Source organism: Culex quinquefasciatus, chromosome 2 (genome assembly GCF_015732765.1).
Source record: "Culex quinquefasciatus strain JHB chromosome 2, VPISU_Cqui_1.0_pri_paternal, whole genome shotgun sequence".
Lineage (NCBI taxonomy): Eukaryota > Metazoa > Arthropoda > Insecta > Diptera > Culicidae > Culex > Culex quinquefasciatus.
In genome coordinates, this window is record NC_051862.1 from 148,508,857 (window position 1) to 148,534,183 (window position 25,327).

At 33.4% G+C, this 25,327-nt stretch overlaps 1 protein-coding gene across 3 annotated transcripts in view; it reads left to right on the forward strand.

The window, feature by feature from the left end:
• Positions 1-25,327, forward strand: part of LOC6038935 — a 285,422-nt gene that overhangs the window by 64,688 nt on the left and 195,407 nt on the right. For all 3 annotated transcript variants that reach the window (XM_038253311.1, XM_038253312.1, XM_038253310.1), the window contains 2 exons: positions 9,470-9,871; positions 9,931-10,261. In XM_038253311.1, the coding sequence (XP_038109239.1) occupies positions 9,514-9,871; positions 9,931-10,261 (689 nt within the window). In that variant the 5' untranslated portion in view covers positions 9,470-9,513. The remainder of the gene's footprint in view (positions 1-9,469; positions 9,872-9,930; positions 10,262-25,327) is intronic.

The following is a 25,327-nucleotide window of genomic DNA, read 5'->3' on the forward strand; positions in this document are numbered from 1 at the left end:
TTTGTACTGAGGTTGAAAGCCAGCGAAATGTGCGTTGAAGCGGTGCATTTCAAAGTGTTTTTGAAAAAAATGCTTTGATCATGGGAACAACTTTTTCAAGCTGAATGAAAATGCACGCAAATGAAATCGGAATTGGCTAGTTTTCACGGGCGTGCACATAGTGGCTGGAAAAGTAAACAGAATAGTGGCTGAGCTGAAGCAGGGTTGCAAAGAGTCATTGTTATTTCGAAACATTTGTAAGGAAGCTTACATTGAAATTAAATTTATATCAGTTCTTAATCCAATTTTGGATAAATTTGACAAATTTGCAATATTTAAAGATAAGAAAACATAGCTCAAAAAAATTCTGTAGATAAGAATGTTTTATGAAGTATTACAGTTGATTTAATTAAATGCATTAATTCCGAATTCTGAGAACATACAAGAAAACTTGTTAGACACCAACTCATTTTTTTTAGATGGTTAGGATAGCAAGGGCAAAGGGTAGACAATTTAATTTCATGGCATGGTTTCCAAACTTATGGTACGTTCGTTTGAGGGCTAGTTCCGCACTGAGTGCCGCACTCAGAGCTGTCAAAGTGTTTGTTTGAAGAAACTCGCACTAGTTCCGCACGAGTTTCGCCGCCATCTTGGAACTGAAACTCTAGTGCCGCCAGGGTTGTTAAAATATCAAAATATCAGCCCTCAGCAACTACAATTATCCCGCCTGAATATTCATGCTTCAAATACAACTACTCATCTCTCCTTTTTGAAACTCTCTGCGCCGAACAAGTTTTCGTGTTTGCGCACTCGACATTTTCCTTTTCTCTCTCATTCCCGCTTCCACTATCATCCTACCGCAACAGCGTTTGACCACAAAAGCCACCACAAAAGCCGCCACAAAACCAATTTTGCCAACGCAGTTTAACGGGACGTCATGCGTGGTTGGATCCTAATCGCCATCTCGCGTTCTCTCATTGCAGTTTTCGGAGAGATTGAGAGACTCAGCGGTGAGAGCGCATAGTCGAGGAAAAGGGGAGGAGCGATAGAGAGAGAATGACATCGCTGGGAATCACGACACACAAGAAGAGATCTCACAAGCTATAGTGACGGCCGCTATACTCTCGGATGTTCTTGGTGCAAAGATAATCAAATGATAGCTTTTCTATCACTCATTTGCAACACTGAGTGCCGCACTCGATATTTTTTCAGTTTCATGCGAGTTCCATGCACACTGAAAAAGAATGTTCGTTTGAACCAAAACTAGCACCGACGAGTGTGGCACTCAGTGCCGCACTGGCTGTTCAAACGAACGTACCATTAGAACAAAAAAAAATACGTTACTTAATCCACCTTTAGGTGGTTAATGCCTTCCTCTCGTTTATAGAGTGATCGTGATCGCAGCACCTAAGAGTTCTCAAAATCGTGAACAAGCGTTCATGAAAATGGGAACCACGAACAAAGTGTCCAAATCCCATGGTACGATTTTGAAAAACGTACCATGGCATTTGAACACTTTGTTCTTGGTTCACATTTCATGAAAGCTTGTTCACGATTTTGGGAACTCTTTTTTCTTTTTGTTTTTTTTTCTAAAATAATGTCGATTCCTAACAATATTTTTTGAAGTTCAGAAAATTCCCAATCAAGTTGACTAAGAGACATTGGAGACATTTTCTGATGTCAATATCTCAGCAACTAATGTTCCAATTTTCAATGCTGAAAAATGAAATATTTGTGAAATTTTATGATCTCTTAAAAATTTTTTTTTTGGGAATCAAGAGTAACGTGGTCAAACATTCAATATTACGCCCATTTGAAATGTGAGTCAAGATTACAAAATAAAATAATAAGAAACTATGTACTAAATAGGCCTATAAATTTGAAGCAATTCTTGAATTCTCTTTCAATAGCACTTAAAACATGTAAAAAAAAAATCAACTGCTGTTCTTAGTGTAAAATTGTCCACAGAACCCGATAGTTTTCAGATTTAAATTAATATTTTTTGAGAAAAACGTGACACTTTGAGAAAATTGAAATAATCTTACTTACATTATCAATGCTTTCATAATTATAGTTGACTGACTTTTGAAACTTTTCAAAATTTGTTGAAAACCACTTTTGAGGTACTTTAAATATGTTTTTAACAAGTTTAGTATTATTTCAAACCATACCGTTTGTATTTAATTCGTAATTTTCATTTTGCTTAAAAAAATTAAACATGGCAAACGCATCGGTTTATAATATTTTAATTTTATGTAAAACGAAAGAAAAATCAACTTTCAAATAATTGTTTATTTAATTATTACGATTTTATGCGTATAAAATTGTACTTTAATTTTTTGCCGACATATACTTTTAAAAATATTTGCGACGGCCTATTTGATTCTGAACAGTATGAATCTAGTATGTCAAAAATGACAATGTTCAATAAATTTGAAGCAAAAAGATTTATATTCAGAAAAAAAAGCAAAATCTTAATAATTCATTTTAAATATTTGATTGCTAAAGCAAATATTTTTAAAATGTGAAAATACAGTATGTAAAAAAAGTATTTACACCCCTCGGGCACTATGCACATTTTGTGATGAAACATGTAAACAATTTAATGTTGACTTAAACCTAGTACTACGTTTTGCTCAGAAACTCATGCCGAACATTTTGCTGAAAAAAGCTCATGAAAAGATGTTTTCTATAAAAAGTTATATAACAAATACTATTACGAAAATAAAAAAGGTGCAAAAAAAGTTTGTACACCTTTCGCAAAATTAACATAAATAAAGTTATTTGTTGACAAATCACCATAAATCCAGTCTCCCAACTCCAAATAGGCATCCTTAACTGATTAAAATAATAGTTTGGATTGAATATAAAGTTTACTAATTACTTAGTATAAAAGTTTAGATAACTCTGGAAATTCTATATAAAACTTATCTAAACTTAATTTTGCAAACTTTCAATTTAACTAAATGTCAATATATTACCATAGAATTGCTAAATAATCATTCTGGAGTAAGTATAACACCGTTTTGGGGATCTTTGTATCGCTAGAATAGATTTTTCGTTGGAATTTCGTACCAACCCGGAATTACGTCGTCGGAAAATCCGCCGGCATCCGAACCGGTCCACAATTCACAAGTCAACCTGTGTGGCATCGAAAAGGGCATAAAATTTCCGATCTTTTGATACCCATACATGTAGGTTTTCTATAAAACCCACGTTTTTAAATACCTGAGCAAAAAGTAAGTTTGATCCAAGAGAACAAAAATTACGAAATTCCATACATTTTTGGCAGATTGCTCAAACGAAACCATAACAACGTTTTTGCCTAGGTATTTAAAAACGTGGGTTTTATAGAAAACCTAGATGTCTGGGTATCAAAAGATCGGAAATTTTATGCCCTTTTCGATGCCACATAGGTTAACTTGTGAATTGTGGACCGGTTCGGATGCCGGCGGATTTTCCGACGACGTAATTCCGGGTTGGTACGAAATTCCAACGAAAAATCTATTCTAGCGATACAAAGACCCCCAAAACGGTGTTATACCCACTCCAGAATGTTTATTTAGCAATTCTATGGTCATATATTGACATTTAGCTAAATTGAAAGTTTGCAAAATTAAGTTTAGATAAGTTTTATATAGAATTTCCAGAGTTATATAACCTTTTATACTAAGTAATTAGTAAACTTTATATTCAATCCAAATTTTTTTTTAATCAGTCAAGGATGCCTATTTGGAGTTGGGAGACTGGATTTATTTGTCATCAAACAACTTTATTTATGTTAATTTTTCGAAAGGTGTACAAACTTTTTTTGCACCTTTTTTATTTTTGTTATAGTATTTGTTATATAACTTTTTATAGAAAACATCTTTTCATGAGCTTTTTGCAGCAAAATGTTTGGCATGAGTTTCTGAACAAAACGTAGTACTAGGTTTAAGTCAACATTAAATTGTTTACATGTTTCATCACAAAATGTGCATAGTGCCCGAGGGGTGTAAATACTTTTTTTACATACTGTATGATCTAAAGCTTATTTTTGAATGCGGGCACTAAACCCAAATAATATATCAGGATTTAAGGAAAAATGTTTCCATACAACAACAAAATATTCCAAAAATGGTTTACAACTCGTGCGGCTTAGACTATCTGCAACGGTGACAACTTGCAGCTCTGCGCTTGTTTCCTAAGCACTCCATGAATGAACCGCTCTCTCAAGTGCGGCAATCACATGCCCAACGCAGTAGCACGCGTTCCTGCACGAGACATTGCCCGGCTTAAGCTAGTGTAGACTTGGTCGCAGTCGCACTCTCAAGTGGCACTTCTGTGGACTTGCCTTAAATGGCGTTGTGGGTGTTATTTGTAGCGATTGGTAGCCCAGCTGCCCCACAGTGGAAAAGGTAGGGCGCACACGTGTTTGAATAAACATTAATTGGGGCTTTTAAGAAGTCATGTGAGGCATGTCGTCTGGAGCTGGAAGTCGGAGCAACTAACGGAGGAAACGGTTGAAAATCATGTTTCGATTATTTATAGCTTGTAGATTTGATCGGGGGCAGTTTGAGAAAATGAAAGTGATTCGATTGGGGTTAGAGATAGTTTAATTTCGTTCACAACTTAGTCACACAAAGGAGACTTAAAAAAGCGACCTAAATATTTTATTTCTCGAAAATCAGCTGAAAGTTGGCGCCATACTCCGAGAAACCTTCCAATAGCAGTGAAGATCAATTCTTCAAGTGCTGAGACCTTGCTAGCCATCAACGAAGATGCACTTTTCAGAGCACGCGATCCATTCTCCGGCCTTTTATTTGGTTGTTTTTTTGGAGGTTTCTTATGCCAAGAGTTGAACCGTTTCGAGACGCTCACTTTTTTCAACGCGTTTCAAAGCCGATTTGGGTGTTTAGGACGAAACGTATACTGCACACTTTGTAGCCTATTGCTGTAATCTCGTTAAGGGTGCAGAAGAGGCCTGTTTTGCCGTAAATAGGAAATGTTTTGGTTGGGTTGGGGGAATGGTTGTGTCTACATGGGCAAAGTAACTTCAAGTGGTGAGTATTGACATTTGACCTGCGTTACGGGTGAATGCCCACTGCCCAGGAAGAAAAGTTTTACCCAAAAATACGTGAAATCCGCTTAGAATTAAGGTGAAAACAATAAACAAGTAAAATTACATAAACTGCAATGTAAACCTCCAAGCAATGACCTAACCATAAGACTGAGATTTAGTTTTTGGAAGGAGTCGCATTGCATAGTCTTTCTCGTAACATTTTTTTTTTTTTAGTATCACGTTTTTGCAAGGCATTCCTTTCGTTCCACCTATATTAACTCCTACGACGGTGGAAAAAACGCTTCAACTCGTAAAATGGCAAAGTGGAAGATACAACAATTTATTGTTTTACTTTATTCAAAAGTTAATGGGACAACCTTTAGGAATAAGTCGCTGGAGGTCTTTGAGAAACTTTATTATAATATTTTTCAATGCTGTTATTTCAAATTTCAAATCATTTTTCGTGATTCCGTATTCAAAACAAAAAATGGAATTTCAATTAACCCCAATCTCCCTTACCAAGCTTAAACTCTCGAAACCACCGAACCGTGCAAATCTGTGTCACCACATCTTCTTCGTTCGCTTATGTTTTTCGCCGGCGTTTTCACCGAGACAAGACTCCAAAACAGATGCAAAACCCGCCACCGCACAGCAGGTACCCCGCGCCAAGGTGGGACAGCTGCGACGGTGGTGACGACGCCAAGTACCGGCCTCATTATATGGCAATGATCGAGATCATCTTGATCACGAAAATCTTCAACCGGCAAGCCTGGCGAGCTGCACCTCACCTATGAAAAATGTATATGAACGCTTTCGATTCATGGGTTTTGGAGGATTGTGTGTCACATTAGAGGGAAGAAGTTGTTGGGCTAGGTGTTTTAAATCGAATTATGATTAGTACGTTGCTATTTTATTTGTGTAAGATTTTGTGTAATATCGCTAGGATTCAAAATTTAAAAAAAAATTATATTTTATTTATATTTTTTGTTTTCATCAAGATTCCGAAAATAAGTAATGAATTTATTAAATCATAAAATTTTGAAAAATCTATAAAAAAAACGTAATATACTAACATAGTAATTCCTAGAGTCAAAATATTTCAAGATTTCGAAAAATTGAAGAAATTCACAAAAATTAATGATTTAAAAAAATCATGAAATCTAAGCAATAAAAAAATAAATCATGCAATTATAACACTTTAATATTAAAAAAAAGGAAATTAAAGAAATTTATAAAATTTTAAAAATGTATGAAGTTGTAGATACAGTCCAGACTCAAATATCCGGAATCCGATTATCCAAAGTTTGATTATCCGAAAGTTTGTATCGGACTTCGGATAAACGAATCACGACCAAAAATTCTGCTGCCCTAATTTTGTCAAATTTGAATGCTAGAATGCCTCAAAAATTACCGGCCTCTTGGATTCAGAATCATTTTAGAAAAGTTTATGGGTAAATCTAAAGCTAGAAAAGAAAAGAAAACAACGAAACTAATTATTTTTCTTCATTCGGTTATCAGAAGATTTGATTATCCGAAGTGAAATTTTGCCGAGGTCTTCGGATTCGATTTTCTGGACCATATTAAAAAAAAAACAAGAAATTCAATAAATGAAAACTCCTATAAAATATCATAACTCAAAATAAACAAAAATAGAAAAAATCTAGAAAAAGAAAATCAAAGATAATAAAAATTAAATAAATTCAAGAAAAAATAAATTTTAAAACGAATGCAAGAATTTCAAGAAATTTTATTTATTTAAAAAAATAAAATCTTTAACCTCAGAGTGCATAATTTTCTAGATTTTAATAATTCAACGTGTTAAAAAATTCAAGAAATTCAAAATATTAATCAAATCAAATTTCAAGAAATTCAAGCAATTAAAAAGAAATCAAGAAATTCAAGAATCCACGAAATTCAAGATATACAAGAAATTCAACTAATTCAACAAATTCAACAAATTCAACCAATTCAACAAATTCAAAAAAATTAAGCAATTCGAGAAGTACAAAAAATTAAAAAAAAATTAAGAAATTTAAGAAATTCAAGAAATTCAAGAAATTTAAGAAATTCAAGAAATTCAAAAAAATGAAAAAAATCAAGAAATTCAAGAAATTCAAGAAATTAAAAAAAAACAATAAAATCAAGAAATTGAAAAAATAATCAGGAAATTCAGAAAATTAAAGAAATTCAAGAAATTCAAGAAGTAATTAATAATAATAATTATTATTATTACTGAATTATTGAACAAATTTCAGAAATTCAACAAATTGAAGAAATTCAAGAAAATCAAGAAATTCAACAAATTCAACCAAATCAACAAATTCAACAAATTCAACAAATTCAACAAATTCAACAAATTCAGCAAATTCAAGAAATTAAAGAAATTCAAGAAATTCAAGAAATTCAAGAAATTCAAGAAATTCAAGAAATTTAATCAATTCAAGAAATTCAAGAATTTCAAGAACTTCAAGAAATTCAAGAAATACAAAAAATTCAAGAAATTCAAGAAATTCAAGAAATTCAAAAAATTAAAGAAATTCAAGAAATTCAAGAAATTCAAGAAATTCAAGAAATTCAAGAAATTCAAGAAATTCAAGAAATTCAAGAAATTCAAGAAATTCAAGAAATTCAAGAAATTCAAGAAATTCAAGAAATTCAAAAAAATCTAGAAATTCAAAAAATTCAAGAAACTCAAGTAATTCAAGAAATTCAAGATATTCAAGAAATTCAAGAAATTCAAGAAATTCAAGAAATTCAAGAAATTCAAGAAATTCAAGAAATTCAAGAAATTCAAGAAATTCAAGAAATTCAAGAAATTCAAGAAATTCAAGAAATTCAAGAAATTCAAGAAATTCAAGAAATTCAAGAAATTCAAGAAATTCAAGAAATTCAAGAAATTCAAGAAATTTAAGAAATTCAAGAAATTCAAGAAATTCAAGAAATTCAAGAAAATCAAGAAATTCAAGAAATTCTAGAAATTCTAGAAATTCTAGAAATTCTAGAAATTCAAGAAATTTAAGAAATTCCAGAAATTCAAGAAATTCAAGAAATTCAAGCAATTCAAGAAATTCAAGAAATTCAAGAAATTCAAGAAATTCAAGAAATTCAAGAAATTCAAGAAATTCAAGAAATTCAAGAAATTCAAGAAATTCAAGAAATTCAAGAAATTCAAGAAATTCACGAAATTCAAGAAATTCAAGAAATTCAAGAAATTCAAGAAATTCAAGAAATTCTAGAAATTCAAGAAATTCAAAAAATTCAAGAAATTCAAGAAGTTCAAGAAATTTAAGCAATTCAAGAAATTCAAGAAATTTAAGAAATTCAAGAAATTCAAGAAATTCAAGAAATTCAAGAAATTCAAGAAATTCAAGAAATTCAAGAAATTCAAGAAATTCAAGAAATTCAAGAAATTCAAGAAATTCAAGAAATTCAAGAAATTCAAGAAATTCAAGAAATTCAAGAAATTCAAGAAATTCAAAAAATTCAAGAAATTCAAGAAATTCAAGAAATTCAAAAAAATCAAGAAATTCAAGAAATTCAAGAAATTCAAGAAATTCAAGAAATTCAAGAAATTCAAGATATTTAAGAAATTCAAGAAATTCAAGAAATTCAAGAAATTCAAGAAGTTCAAGAAATCCAAGAAATTCAAGAAATTTAAGAAATTCAAGAAATTCGAGAGATTCAAGAAATTCAAGAAATTCAAGAAATTCAAGAAAATTCAAGAAATTCAAGAAATTCAAAAAATTCAAAAAATTCAAAAAATTCAAAAAATTCAACAAATTCAAGAAATTCAAGAAATTCATTTTTTAGAAATTTAAGAATTTCTAAAAAAATCAGGATAATTCAAGAAATTCAGACAATTCAAGAATTTCAAGAATTCTAGAAGTTCAAGAAATTCAAGAAATTGAAAAAAATCAAGAAATTCAAACCATTCAAAACATTGAAGAAAGTTAATAAAACCAAAAATTCAATAAATAAAATAAACTTCAGATTTATGAAAAATGTTCAATAAACTTTGCTGAAATCAAGCATAAATATCACGTTCCCAAATAAATCCTGATAACTTTGACCTTTTTTAAAAACTATTGTCTTTATCGCTTTATTCAGAATGATATGAATTTCGTTTTAAATTTTGAAAAATAACTTATTACTTTATAGCTACTTGAATTTGATATGTCAAATCTTTAGGTTATAATTATTATAATTTGTTTTGCATTTGAAAAAAAAAACAAAATATAATGTTTTTTTCGACTTTCATCCACTTTTGTCAAAATCGATATTTTTGCTGTGAATGGTAGATATTGTTCTAACGATATTTAGGTAAAAGCTAACTAAATTTTCAACTTCAATCAATCTCTTTAGATATCGAATCAAAACCATTTTGTTATTTTTTCCATGTTATTCTGATATTGAAAATTCTTATCAGTGGTTTTTTCCTCTATTTTCCAGTTATAAAATGTAGCCGTTGAGGCCAGCCAGCCACCCTTACAACGATGGAATCGAACATTTTCGACGTCGCCGATGACATGTCATTCCCCTGGTTGCCGGCGTACGCCGAGGCAATCGAACAGCAGCAGCAGCATCATCACCAGAACCAGCACCAACACCCGGTCAGCCCGCTGCTGTCCACCGGCGTCGCCACTTCGAGCCGAATGCTGGAGACCATCGTGGAGGAAACCTCTTCCGATGATGATGCCGGCGATGGATCGCGTAGCGGCAGCCGCAGCCGACAGTCCCGGCCGAGGACTTCGGAGGGGGAGTGCTGTCCGAACGGGTGGTCCCAGTATGACCAGGTGTGGAGTTCGGCCGGGTCGAACACGGGTTCGGTGATACGGGTTGATACGCCCTCTGGTGAGTGAGACTTGATTGTAAACAGTTGAAAAATGAATTAAAATTTGTCTTACTTTTAGACCAAGATGCCATGTCGGAACGAGACTTTATCTGCCCTCCAAAAAGAAGGAGGCAGGATCAGCAAGATCGGGTAGACGGAACCTGTAGTAACAGCGAAAGCGCAAGCAGTAATAGCAGCAGCAACGAAGAGTTGTTCAACGGAGCAGGAAGTACCGGGGAGTTGACGGTCATTGTGACGGCTCCGCCGAACGTGGCGTTAACCACCAGCGGAGGATACTACGGAGGTATCGGAGGACTCAGGAAGGCCCGATACTGCGAACTTGATCAACAGCAGCAGCAGCAAAGTCTGGAAGTGAATGAATATTTCATGAGGAGACACAATGAACCAAGGTAGGTGGAGGCTAGCGTGGTTCACGTTTCTATGAAAAAGACAAAAGTTGTTATTTTGTCTTGCATCAACCGGAATTTCGTTCTTTTATGTCCCCAGAAGCACTCCTGAAAATTTGAGCCCATTTGGTAAGGTCTAGGAGCTCCAGTTTTAATTTGAAATTTATATGGGATTTTGATTTATTTTCCATGGGAAACTATCTTTTTTTACATTGTATTAGGAATTTTTTTTATAAATCGATGAAATGACTTGATTCTTATAGTAGGAGATAGGTTTTGAACTGGGGAACAACTTTGTAGAACATACCAACATGCTAGGAAGTGACCCTTTAAAGATACAGATACAGATACGTTTCACCCCACACAGTAAAGCCCCTTCAAAAGCCACCATCTAAAAGTATCTGTATCTTTAAAGGGTCACTTCCTAGCATGTTGGTATGTGCTACAAAGTTGTTCCCCAGTTCAAAAGCTATCTCCTACTATAAGAATCAAGTCATTTCATCGATTTATAAAAAAAATTCCTAATACAAAACTCATAGAACATAGAGGTTTGAAAAAAACTTACTAAATCTATCTATGTGGTTGGTGCCTTCCTCACTTTTTACTGAAAGATTTTCATAGATCTTTACAATTTAGGATTCGTGAGATCCGGCTTCAAAAAAGTACATAAATATTACTTAAGTGATCATCACTTGTGACAGGGTTGCCAGATCTTCAATGTTTTGGACTCATTGGAATCTTTTGATCTTTTGATTACCTATCCAACGATATATAACAAGGTGATATTTGGTACGATTTCAGATCATTTATCTATCATCCGGACATATGCGAAAGCACATTTTTATAAATAACTTTTGAACTACTTATCGAAACTTAATCTATTGGCCCCTAAACTGAGTCAAATGCGCCGGTGTGGTCTAAAGCGGTTCAGCAAGTGCTGAGAAAATTGAGCGACAATTTTGGAAACGTCTGTGTGCTGTCACACAGACAGACAGACAGACATTCAGTTCAGTTCAGTTTTCGATTCTGAGTCGATGGCATACATGAAGGTGGGTATCCGAGCTCTATGTGAAAAGTTCAATTTAAGAGCAGGATTATAGCCTTACTTCAGAGCAATTCCAGCCCAAAACAGGAATTTTTCAGGTACTTTTTTCTCGACCCTCTCCGATTTCAATGAAACTTTGTAGACATGTTATCCTACGCTTATATAAGCCATTTTTATGTATATGGAGGCAGTTCCACACGATAATGACATTTGAGAAGGGCGTAAGTGTTTTAAATATTTTTGTAATTCGGAATATAAATATTTCTGTATCTCGAAGCCGTTGCATCGTATCAAAAAGTGGTCAAAGACAAACTTGTAGGAAATTTGACGGGCTTTTCGATAAAAATACACTGAAAGAAAAAAACACTCAACTTTTATGAGATTTTTTGATTTTTAAGTTTAATAGTCAAATTTGAGGGGGAGCCCACGATTTTTTTTCGTTCAAAATTTTTGTGAAGATAGCCTAAGATGAGAAAAATGCAGGATGGAGCATCTCACCTAAAAAAATACAAAAAATAATTTACTGAAACTGTTTTTTTTTTAAAGTGCTCTAAACGTCAAAATTTTCAAAAACCAAATACGGGAATCGATTTTCCAAACAATTTTACATAAAAGTCTCCATATTGACTACTGTCCTATGTCCATTCCTTGTGAAGTTACAGCGGTTTTTAAAATAAAAATGTTGAAAAAATAGGTTTTTTGATGGTTTTTGGCAATTTCTATATGGCAGACTTGATTGATTGAAAAATGTATTTCCAATTGTTTTCAGATGGATAGACTTCTAATTCCTTAAAAATTTTGAAGTTTTTTGAAAAAATATTGTTTTTGCCCCCTGATTTTTCGATCCGATTTTGAAGGGGGGGGGGGGGGGGGGGGGGGAAACATAAACTTTAAAAAATATATGCAACGGCCTTAGAAAATTAATTTTTTTTAAAGGTTTTAATCTCCCTTTTCAAAATTTAAATTTTAAATCAAAATTAAAAAAATTCCATCTCTGTAACGAAATTAAATATTTATACAATATGAAAACAAAAAGAAAAAAGTAGTATTTTTTAAAACTTTCACGGGAATTATTCACCCAAATAATCAAATATCGTTAAAATTAAACATGATTCAGAAAAAATCTGTAAAGTTTTTAATAGTTGATTTCAAAGCTTTCCACGAAATCGTGAAATTTCACTAACTGTTGTTATGTGTCATTTGGTATGTTCCTGCCGTGCTTATTTTCCTTGTCGGCACCAACCTAGCTTTTGCGAGCTTTATGCTCGGACGATGTCTGCACGGTCAACCAAGCTTAGGTTAACTAACCTTGATTTTGGTCTTTCGTCACCTCATTCTTATCCAAAATTTACTAAACTTTCCGAAAATCAAAAAGCATTAGGAGTGAAAACTTCATAAAATGGCCGAAATCATTTCCTTAAAAACAAAAAAAAAAACTTATTTGGTAAATTCTGATGACCTGTTATGTTTAAACTTGATTTCTTTACTTTTTTGATTAGGTTCTATAAACAAATGTAAGCATTGAGTTTATTGCGCTTACATTCGTTTATAGGACCTTATATAAAAAGTCCAGATTTTGCGTAAGCTGCTAAAACTTTGAACACCACTGGTACACTCTAAAAATGGCTCCATAAAGTTACAAAACAATTTTATAAAAATGTATATTTTATAAAAATGTTTAAAATGAAAAAAAAAATCCCATAAAATGTTAGCTATTTAGCTTTAGTTTTTTTTATTAAATTTACATTTTTGTAGGCCATCAAATTGGGTTTCCAATTTGGCACAAAAGTCCCTTTGACACCAAATTTCTATCTCCTCACAGTTTCGAGCTATAAACTCTGAAAAACATATCTTAGGAAAAAAATGTTACTGCTTTATTGAACTTGTTTACATATAGCTGTAAATTTCCTGTACAGTTTTATAGTACTTCGCCGAGATCAAATGAATTTCGCGCCCTGAAAGTATTAACTTCGCTTTGGATGCTGAATTTCGTTTTAAATGCATTGCAAATAAATCTAAAGTTTTTTTTTTTTTTTTTGAAAAGGTCCAATAAACCAAATTTCCAGTTTTTGCTTTTTGGGTGTTTTTGAAACCGTCTTGAGTCAGGGGTTTAAAAAACACCCAAAAAGCAAAAAAACTGAAAATTTGGTTTATTGGACCTTTTCAAAAAAACTCCAGAAATGTAGTATTGAATAACAATTTTAACTCAGAATTTAAAAACAAAATCCAAATCTTTCTAGTTGTGCTGTGCAACCGTCCTCAAAAAATATTATTAAATGAAATAAAAGGCAAACTGAACATTTTTTGTGAATACACAAATTTTAGAAAAAAAGCATTTCAGTGCTCCAAAAAGTTCCACTACCGCCTCACAGGTGGCAGCACTGTGATCTTATTCTCCTTCACACCATGCTTCACAGTGAATTCTCTGTTGAACATTACTCTCTTGATTTTTTCTCTCTCACAAACATCACAACTTTTCTCTCACCATAACTTTATGCTACGTTCGTTTACGTTATGTTTCTTTCCCTCCTTTCTTTGACACACATTCCATATGCTGGCATTTCACAGGGGGAGGGGGTAGAGTCGCGACCTGGTCTTCCCGGTTCAGGATCAATCGAAGTCGTTAAGAAGGAAGTAAATGGCTTCTAGCTCCCATTCAGAGCCATAAAAATTGTATTATTTTTACATTTTTGAGAATGTGGATCGCTTTTGAGGCAGCAGATTGGAAGACTTACAGGGATTTTAATGCAACATAAGGAATTGATGTTTTATGTACGAGAATGTTAGGGTGGTTCTTGTTTGAATTGTTCAAATTAAAAAAAAAGTTTTTCCAATCAAGCGACCACTTATTAAACGCTCGATTACTGCGGTATCGCCCCCGAGGCAATTTCTGCCCACTTGAAACACCCAAAAATCTCGCATTACAATACGAATAGAAGAACAGATATCTTGATCGGATTAAGCCATAAATACAAAACAAGTATTTCCATGTAAGGCGATCCCCCCCGTAAATCAGGGGTGCGAGAGGCACTGACTGTCCGGCAAAGTCATAGTTTCCTCTCGAACGGACATAATCAGGTCGTTAAACCGTTGGAAAATAAAACAACATTGCTTATCGTTGGGTTTGGCCGAGTCTTTTGTTTTGGTTTTTTGTTTTGTTTTGTTTGCTCTCTCTTCTTCTCGCTTTCGTTCTGTTGCTCGCGTGTTTGTGTTTATTTTTGGATGTAAGAGAGTGAAAGAGAGCAACAAAAGAAAAACATTACAGCGTGTAAAGAATTCAAAGAAGTGTTTTGTACTTTTTTGTTGTTTTAATTTACACTGTTGAAAAAATATATAATTTCCATGTTTTAGCTTTGGCCTTTTCTTTAAATTTCTTCCAATCGTTTTGGTGATTAATTAAATTTTAAGGTTTCTTCCCTAAACTAAGTTTTTAAAGTGTCCAACTGTAACGACACGCTCACACGTGTCTGTTTGGCACCGTAAAGTTCGCCATAAAGCCGTAAACTTCACGTGTTACAGCGAAGAGAGACCACACTGTAAGCAACATGACACAATCGATACAAGATGGGCAACATAAAGTGAGCATAAAAGAGATCCTTCACAAGAGCGGTACAATGCTCTCGCACTAACAAGTTTGCAGTAACTGTCGGAGTGTGTGTGTTTGTGTCAACCAACATAAGCTACGATGACATTAATCGGGCATGTTTTTCGACGAAGTTTTTCACGAGGAATGTGTGAGAGGGAAGGAAGAAGGGGACCCGAAGTGAGCTAAAGAGCGGAATGCTCGTTAAATTGGAAATGTTTTTTTCTTTGAAGTACATATTGGCACTGCCTGATAGTGACAGTGATGCCAGTTTGAGAAATAAAATGTATGCTAGTTTTTTTATGCTTTTAATTTATTTTGAAGTCAGCTTTTGGTCCATATTTATTCACGGATGAGCGACAAAAGATTCAAGAACATAAGGTCAAATGAAGAAAAAGTCGAAAAGGGACAAAAGGTCGAATGGACAAATCGTCGCAAGGACAAAAGATCGAATGTAAAAAAGTGACATTTTAAAAAATATTTATTTTCTGTTTCTTTAAAATATCCTATTCTTGATCGTCCTTAAAAAAAACTTGCGAGATTTTCCATGCTTCCAAAAACAAAAAATTTTTACTTGTTGTAATATATTGTTGATTTTAACATGTTTTGTCAGATTTTGTTTTCATTATTTCAAACATGAGCAGTTCTTTGAAAAAAATCTGGCTTCAAAAATATTAGTAAAGGGTTATTTTATATTGAATTTATTCAACCTATTCTTGATTTTTGTAATATTTTTGTAAGCTTTTCCATTCTTTTAAACATGAGCAGTTCTCTGAAAAATCCGGTTTCCGAGATGTAACTTTTTATTTAATTGTTAAAAACCTGACTATTTTTGATTGTCCTGATTTTTCGTATGGGTTTTCCAATTTTTTCAATTATGAGCAGTTTTTTAAGTTCTATTTCCAATTTTTTTCAGTTTTTTTTTTCAATCGTTAGAAAGAACCTATTCTTTTAGCCATTTTGAAGTTTTTCTTTTCTTTCAAACATTGTAAAATGTTATACTAACATGCTATCATTTCCAATAAATTATGAATTACATGGGCTGTTTTTTTAAAGATATTTTAAACTTCTAAAATAATTTCAACTTTCGACCTTTTGTTCCTATGACATTTTGTCCATTCAACTTTAATTCATCTGACCTTTGGTCATATTTTCATTATTCAAATCACAAATTGAATTCTTGGACCTTATTCAAAATTTTCAAGTTTAAAAAACTGAAAAACTGAAGTAAAAATTACTACAATCATAGAGTACTACGATATTTTGTACTAAAGATAGCTCGAAAATAATTGGTCCGATTTTCAGGGTTTATTTAAAGTAATTTTGAAGAAATTTTCCAATTTCTCAATAAAAAATTAAAAATACTGTAGAAATATTAATTTCATGCAAAACAATAGGTTCCAAATCTCGGTTTATACTTTTTAATAATGCCAAAATTATTAGGTTCTGATTGTTTATTTTTTGCATCTTTTGAGTCATAGTGCATGCTGGTGCAAAATCTGGTTCCAGATATATAGTCTTCTTAAACAAAACCTGTGATTGTTGAAAAATATCAAAAGTTTGAAAAAAAAAAATATTCCAAATTCAAATTGCAACCGAAAAATACTTTAACGTTTTGGAGTTACAGTCAATTTAAGTTCAGGATTTTCGTAATTTGAACACTTTTCGAATCAAACATTTTTGAACATCTTATAAAATTTCAATTTTGAATTGAGATTTTGAAAATTACAAAATTAGTTGTAATTTTTAACAATATCTCGGAAACAATTGGTTCTAATTTCATTGTTTCAAACAAAATAGAGCTTTTGTAAAATTTTCTGATTTTTAAAAAAATAATTAAAAAAATTAAAATCAGACATAACTATTGAAAGGGTCTACAAATCCAGAGTTTTTTTTTGAAAAGGTCCATTTTTAGCTTTTTGGGTGTATTTTAATATCCCAGGCTCAAGGCGGTTTTTAAAACATCCAAGAAGCAAAATTTAGAAATTTTGTTTATTGGAACATTTAAAAAAAAACTCTTTAAATGAATAATTTTCTTCATTTCATATTTTAGGTCACATTTTCAAATTTGGATATGATTCTTACTGCATTCTTAGTGGAAAAAAAATCCGAGCATTTCACAAAAATTTCAATTTTGTGGAAATTGAACTAAAAGAACTAATGATGTAAATTTCTTTTTTTTACATTCTTTTGACTGTTGAGGAATGTATGGACAAAGTTTCATCCAACTAGAAAAAAAAACAATTAAAAAATCAAGAAAAAATTTGCAAAATTTAGAGAACTACTCTCAAAATAAATTTTAGGGACCGTTGATCGGATTTCGGAACATTGAGATATCAACTTGTAATTATTTAAACGTTTTTTCTCTGCATGAGAGTTTTAACTCTCATTTTTAATCAATGTAAACATTTGAAAAAAAAAACATTTGAAACATTTCTTTAAATTGTTTCATCTTTTTTACAAAACTAACTCTTAACAGAATATTGTACACATTATTCTCATACGTATCAATTGTTTAGCAAAACAAATTTTTAATTTTTAGAATTGTGCAAAAAAGATAACGAAAAAAACTCCCTTTTTCTTATTAATGGTTTTATACAATCGAAATAAAATCGATCACCGAATTCGTTTTTAATACAATGTAACTTTTGAAAAATGAATTTGCAAAAGGCAAGAAAACTTATCAATCAATAAAAATTGGGCTTACGCTGATACAAATCCTGTTAGCGTATCCGGTAATTCCATGTTTTTGATTTCGAGAACACTGAAATAATTTTAAAATCATCAACATTTTTCTCGATTTCGCTGCAAAAATTTTCAAATCGATAACATTATTGTTTGAAATCGAAAAAAAAATGACGGTTTTGGAAACATTTCCATTTTGTCGAGTTCAACAACACAGAAATACCGGATTAGCTAACAGGATTTTTATCCATGTAGGAAAGCTGAATTCAAGTACTCTTTAGCCCCTTTCTCTAGAGAGAATGATTCTAGAAGAGCTTTAAAAATATGTTTTCATTTAATTTAAATATATTTGAAAAGCTATTAATATGATTAATCTTTATTTCAATACAAAAATATATTGATTGTTTTTAGAAAACTTAAAAAAAATGACATCCCCACTCCTTAAATTCGACTAAATATAGCAAATTAGCAAACTGCTACCTCACTCTGCCAATGGATCGGTGAAGCTCTAACGACACGTATAGACGACGGTGCGTGATTAAAATACGTAAACAGATCTTCTATCCGCCCTCACCAATCCACGCGGTGCCTTATATTAGTCCGGAATGTCTCGATACCCTTGACAGTTCCTGATAAAGCGCGCAGGGAACCCACCAAAGTGACACTCAATTTGAACCTCCATTTGGTCCGAACTCTTACTTCTAAGGGTTCCCTTCCACCTTTGCTCAAGTTTTGAAGTTCGATTGGACTCTTTGGCGACCTGGTTGGACGGTCGTTTCCTGTCCGAAGGTATTTGGGTCATTGCGAACGCCGCTGGAGCGGTGAACCTAACCTCAAAAGTGTTTTAAAGAGTGAGGCACTTTACAAAGTCAAGTGTAAACAAATTTGTTCCGTCTTCGACGTGCTCTACTACAAATTGAGACTGAGGAATGCTATTTGGGTTGGGGGATGTAAGTTGGATCTAGCTGTGATTCACGTTGAAACCAAATGCGCCCAAAATTGGTACAATTAGGTCGAAAATAGGTCCAACTGCCCTAATTAAGCATTCTACAAGCTAAAAAGCCGGCAAAAAATCCAGAACCTGCTTGAAGCTGTGAATGATTGTCGGCCTTAGTCGTAGTCGTAAGGAAGGCAGTATGTGAAGAGAGTACTAAAATGCGCATAAACATTTTCCAATACCAAAGTTGATTTCATTTTGGCGTGTGGGGCACTAATGCGGGGGAGTATTAATCTGTGTTAAGTGTGTTGTTCACACATACACTTATCACGGCGATCAGTGAGGGGAGAATTCTTTGCTAAGTAGAACACAGTAGCAGCTGTACACAGTGAGTGTGGGGAGGTATGTGCCTAGAACGAATCTTGATCTTTATTGATATATATGGGAGCAAGATATCGCACAGAGTGCAATTTTCAGTTTCAGTACAATCACAGCTTTTGATGATTCACTTAATTGGAGTAATCTGTTGGAGAGGCAAGTGGGTGTTGTTAGTGCAAACTTCAAGTTGCTTGTATTTAAATTGTGTAGAACTTGTTTGATTCTTTTCTTGAATTTCTAATTCTACGATAAATTAAAACGAGTTTTTTTTTTCGAAACGTCAAAATGTGACAAGATAGCACGTCACATTGAAATAAGACATTTTCCCAAGAATTATGGTTTATATAACATTTTACTTGATCCAAAATAGATACAAACCATTCGATTGTTTTCCACTGAACGTCTCACTTGACTTTCCGCAAGTTGGTAACCCAACCCAAAGCAGATAATGTCAACATTAGACTGAACGGAAACAACAACGAACCGACAGTCGTAGGCAAATTCCTCCGTCTAATCAAAAGGCGCACTTCTTCTCTTTTTATAGCCTTGAAGAGTTTCTTCGACCGAAAAGGCGGCACGGAAAAGGGCGTCAAACCACGCGCTAATCACCAATTTGGAAACGGCAGTTTCACTGTCACAGGTTGTGAAAATAGACTTGAAAGCAATTCCTAGAAAAAAAAAGTTCAGTGTAGGTTACACGAAGAGGTATTTTAACGCAAAGGTTGATCGTAAAAAAGAAAACGGTTCGCTGAAATCAACACTAGTGAAAGAATTGTCAATTGTTGAATGGTTTGAATCTTAAGCTTCCTTTGAAGGTTATGTTGCAATTGCATGTAGCTCAAAATCATAAGCAAAGTGGTACCAAATGCATTTTCAAACCGCCGTCAAAAATAGTGTAACAAACGTGAAATGCATACCAAAAACAAGTGACACACCAACTCACAAACACACTCACTACCAACTAACTGAACTGGACGGAGTGGGGTGGTTGTTGCTGAAACTTCGTTAGGACCGCGATGATGTATGCGCCGCCCAGACATAATCACCATACAATCAAGAAGAGCTTTATTCTATGTGCTTGTTTGGAGCTGGGTGGGTGGGCGTTGTTAAAACGAGTCGCATTGACACCGACACCTCCGGCCAAGGGGTGAATAAGTGAGTAATTGGTGAGTGAGCTCGGTAGCAGTGTCAAATGAAAAAACTTTTTTTTGTATATTTAAAACTAAAAGAATATATAATCATACAAATATAAGAATCACAATTATTTAAGATTTTCTGGAATTTTAATGTTTAATGAAAAAAAATCCGTTATAAAGTATTTTAAATTCATTTTGAATATTTTATATATGGGTCTTACCAGCTCAAACGTACACAACACTAGAAATCATTTTTTTTGATCAAGCCCATATTTGGTGGGGCTTTTGATACCAATAAACAAACAAAAATTTCGATTTTCGTCAAAATTCCCCACCAATCGATTCAACGTTCATTTTTTTAAATGAGTCCAGGCTCAAATTTGAACGGCTTTTGGTTGCAGATATCGCAGTTTGAAAATGAAGGTTTTTCATTTTTTTTTTTTTTTGCTAAAAAAGGCGAAAGGAGGGGTCGTCCGATTAGAACGAATACGAACAGCAAATTTTGATTTCAATTTTGCAATTTCGTTCACGATTTAGGTAGAATGGCCCATATGCTTTTAAAACAAAATAAAGGCTTTTAAATCTTTTTTCAAAATTTAAATTTATGAACCAGCGATCGGAAAAAGACGAACAACATTTGGAAACAAATATTGTCATAAATTTATTGATGTTTTACAAATCTAAAAAAGTAGAATACCTGTAGTAATGTGGATGGTAATTTGTGAAAATTTTATCATAAAATTGCATAAAATTAGAATTGAATTAAATGTTTTCCGAAGAAACTCAAATTTTGATGATTCACCAAAAAATAACTCCATTATAGTTTATATTTCATGAAATGAACAGACTATTTTTGCACGATTTAAGCATTAGTTGATATCATCGCTTCAAAACGATCTTTAAAAGAAAGAGATCAAATTATTTAAATAAAACATGACCATTACATTGAAAAAAAATTGAATGTTTCTATTTTTCAAAATCGTCTCATCAAATGAAACACTTTTTTTTTACTTCAAAATTTCAAGGAATTAACAATTAAAAAAATATTTAGATTGTCGATTTTTTATTGCAACTATCTTGAATAATTCTTAAATATTTCAATGTTCACACTGACCACAAAAAATCACCCGATTTCAAATGGCTCGCTCACAAAAAAACTTTGCATTTATAAATACATTGGGAAACTTGGAGGCTTTTTGCATTTTTTTTATTGTATATTTGGACCACATGTCGGATAATGATGTGAAACTTGGGGTAAAAACAATCATGAATTCATTAATATTTTGCAATTATTTTACAGTTACAAACTGTAGTCAGACATTTTGAGAGATGTTTTAAAAAACAATTTTCAGACAGACTGTCTTTAAAAATTTCAACATCAATGATTTCCAGGTACATTTTGGTGCCTCATGGTGCCTTATGTTCATACATTGTACCAAATTCCAATAAAACACCAGTTTTGGATATGTTACGTAAAACATCCTGAAAAATCATAGAAAAATATTTCTGATCAGCAAACAATTTTTTTATATTATTTTTAAGTGTGTTCTGCTATGTTTAAAAAAAACTTCGTTCAATCATTGAACGCTGTCGTTAATGTCAAAACAATTAAATAAAATAAAATTATAAAATTACCAAAAATGCGAAACATTTCACGAGAAAGAGAGTTGAACGAGAACGAGAAAATGAAAGTTGATATTAGAATTCATCAAATAACCCATTTTTGACATTTATAATGCGGTGTCCGGGTCCGAGTGTCCGGGTTTCGAAGCGTCCGGGAATTCGAATCATGACGTTAGAAAACAAAAATTGGTAAAAATAAAAATATAACTTTAGCAAACTTCACGTCCATGGAACAAACCTTGTAAATTTTTTAGCTGTTTTGAGTTTTTTTTTCTTTTTTAAATGTATGTTCGTAACTGCTTGTTGGGTAACTATATCGAACCCACCCCCCTTCAAAGTCAGCCCGAATAATATGGTGGCAAAACCTTTTGGTAGTGGTAATTTGAGTGCAATCAAAAACGAAACTATTGGCACTACGCCCCCCGGGGCATGGCCTTCCTCTAACGTGGGATTTCTGCTCCAGCGCCTCTGACGAGACAGGAGAAACCGGGACCGACGTTTTACTTCACCATCCGATAGAAGCTCAGTGGATAAGGCGGGAATCGAACCCGCGCCTCATAGCATCATCGGGATCGGCAGCCGAAGCCGCTACCCCTGCGCCACGAGACCCAATCACTGAAATCAATTTAAAATGCATTCGCCTGCGTTTGAAATCATTTTTAAAATGTTTGAGTTGATTCAAAAATCTTTTGAATTTTGTAGAATGTTTGATATACAGAAACGCAAAATGAACCCCCCCCCCCCCCCCTCTCTACCTCGGTCAGTGTCGATGGACAAAAACTTTGAAAAATATTTGCATCGACCTTAGGACATTCCAGCGAAAATAGATAGACGGAAAAATAATCCGATTTTAAAATTATCTTACCTAATTTTTTTAATTTTCGTTTTTTGTATATGTTTTTTGGAAAGTTTAAAAAAATCGGACTTTTATTAAAACCAAAATTAATTTGCAATCGTGTTTGTTTTAATGAAATTCACAGTTTTCAAGTTAGGGCTACTTTAATGTATACTTTTTTGATTTCTTTTCGTTACCGTAAACCGGGGTGACTTTGATAGGATTTCAATTTGTTTTTAGCATATTTTCCGACAGGTAAAGTTTTTCTCAAGATTGTTATTTTTAAAACATGTACTGGGGTAGACTACACAAAGTCCATGCACTATTTCGGAATAAAAGTTTTTTCAATAATGTTTAAAAAAATAATTACGTTAAAAATTCTTAGTTTTAATTCCGGGGTGACTTTGATAGTCATAGTTTTTCTTGTTAAAAATCATATTTAAGAAGTTCAAACTGTATTTGTACCCTAAACGTACCATCACTAAAGTAGCTGATATAGTTTTTAAGAAAAAAAACATGTTTATATTTAGTTAACTAAGTGTATAAGCTTTTAAGCAAAATACATATAAATTTAAGGTAAAATTATTAAAAAGTCGAAATTTCGCCTAAAATTTGTTAAAACTGGTTTTGTTTATAAATTTATCGATTTATTTTCCATTTTTTACAGAATTTGAAGCACGAATCACAAGTTTTCACATTTTAGATGAAATTTATTTAACTGAAATTGCTTATAAATTTAGAGTTTTTTTTAAATGGTGTTTCAAAAACACATATTATTTAATATTTACAAATTTATTTAACCTTCTCCTAGTGGAAAATTGTCATAAGAATCCGAAAATGCATTCCGTTTTCCGATTAAAAATCATGTTCATTGAGAAAATCATGACACTTTGAGAAGTTTAAAATAATGACTTTCATCAACATTTTCTTAACTATAGTTAACTAACTATTTAAACTTGTTAAAATTTTATGAAAAGTTCTTCTTGAGATACTTTGAACACTTCTCTACCACGGTCAGTATGTTTCTAAACCATTCCTTACGTATTTTAATTGTACTCTTCATTTTGCGGAAAAATCGCAAACCTATCAAAGTCACCCCGGCTATCAAAGTCACCCCGTTTTTCATTTTAAAAATAGTAACCCTAAAACATATTTTTCTTACAATTTTCTCTCGAAAACATTGAAATCGAGCTACTACTTTCTGAGATACAGCTTCACAAACAATTCGAATCGATGAAAATGAATTTTCTAAAAGTCACCTAAATTTGTCTGTAATTTTCAACTGACGTTTTTTCGGAAACTATTGGTCTGATTTTTTATGTTCAGAAATGAGTTTTAAGTGTTTTCTGAACTTTTCAATAAACAAAATCAAAATTTTAAAATCATGCTTAATTTTATATCGATCATTTTCCTAACTGCATAGTTTATATCAAATTATAAAATATTTGAAATATTTTTATTAGAATGACATCTGTTTAATTTTTGTTCAAAGTCTGAATCAAGTCTTTTTTTTATCAAAAAACCCATAAATCTCTACAAGAATAATTCCTTCCGGGAAATATCGCTCAAAATAGAAATTATTGCAGCTTCCCCTCTCAGCTCATAGTGCACTTTTCCTCCGATCTTCGTCCATCCAATCATCTCTCACCACTTGCTACGCTGCACCGCTTGCTGCTCACTCACGATCAAAAATCAATTTCAATCAATCGCTGCCGATTCCTCCTCGGTGATTGTTGCTGCCGTTGTTACATTTTAGCTTTATTACATTTGTTAGCAGCATACCAGAGCAAACACACAATGTCTCGGAGGCAGGGGCGCGATGTTCAACCCCCACAATTTTCTAGCCCGGTAGGGTGGCCTCCAAGGCTTGGGCCAGTTATCGATTCGTTTCGCGTGCTGTGGCTCGGCTCAATTGGCTCCTCGATTACAAGTGATATCCAGTCCTACCGAGCTGAACTGAACTAGCCGTCTGTTGAGTGGGCCCCCCAACATCAGCGAAAAAAAAAAAAAACTCCGCGCGGCGAACTTGAACAACCACGACTTTGAGCATTCCCCAATCCTCGCGCCGAGGTTAGTCTGTCAGGGCACGATGCCGTGAGAGGAACTACCTGCCTGGTGTTGTTGTAGAGTGTTGATATCGTGACTCGGCAGCTGGTCTAAGTCGAAGACCTTGCCACCTGGAGGGCCACGGGCCAGTTTTGGAGCCACGCGAGAGCAACGGGATAGCAACAAAGGTACAGGTGACCTATTTTCGATCTATCGGTGTCTTCTTTGGTCCTATCTTGAAAGATTTCAAACTTTTTTGAAAGGACCAAAATACGTAAAAAGTCATTTCTGGTTCAAGTGATCCTCCACGAGCAACAGTTGGTCTACAAGACCTCTTTTTCGTTATGTAGTTATGATCCAACCTACGTACAATCCAACAAATCTCAGCCAACAAAAACTTTAAGTATCGTTGTCGGTTGCAGAATTACGCGTTTTCTCCAAAATAACCTAAAACCCGCCAAATGGTTAAATACGTCAAGTGGATGTTCAGCTTGCGGGCACCTCGAAATGGTCTTTAAGGCTTGTTCAAACCCATTGTTGGAATCGGGACCGCGTCGAACGTGCAAATGAGAGAGTGGCCCAAAGGCCGGCTTTCCTGTACAGGTATTTGTGTGTGTGTGTTTCAGCTCCAGCTCCAAAGTTTTGTTTCTTCAAGTCTTAGCGCGAGAGTCGCGCGAGATCTTTTGTGTTTGTGTTGATCGCGCGCGCGGACTAGGGTTGAGTCGGAAGAGACTGTGGCACTGCACAGAGCTGTACGCGGTGATGTTTTGAATGGTGACTTCGTGCGCGCTAGTATGGGCC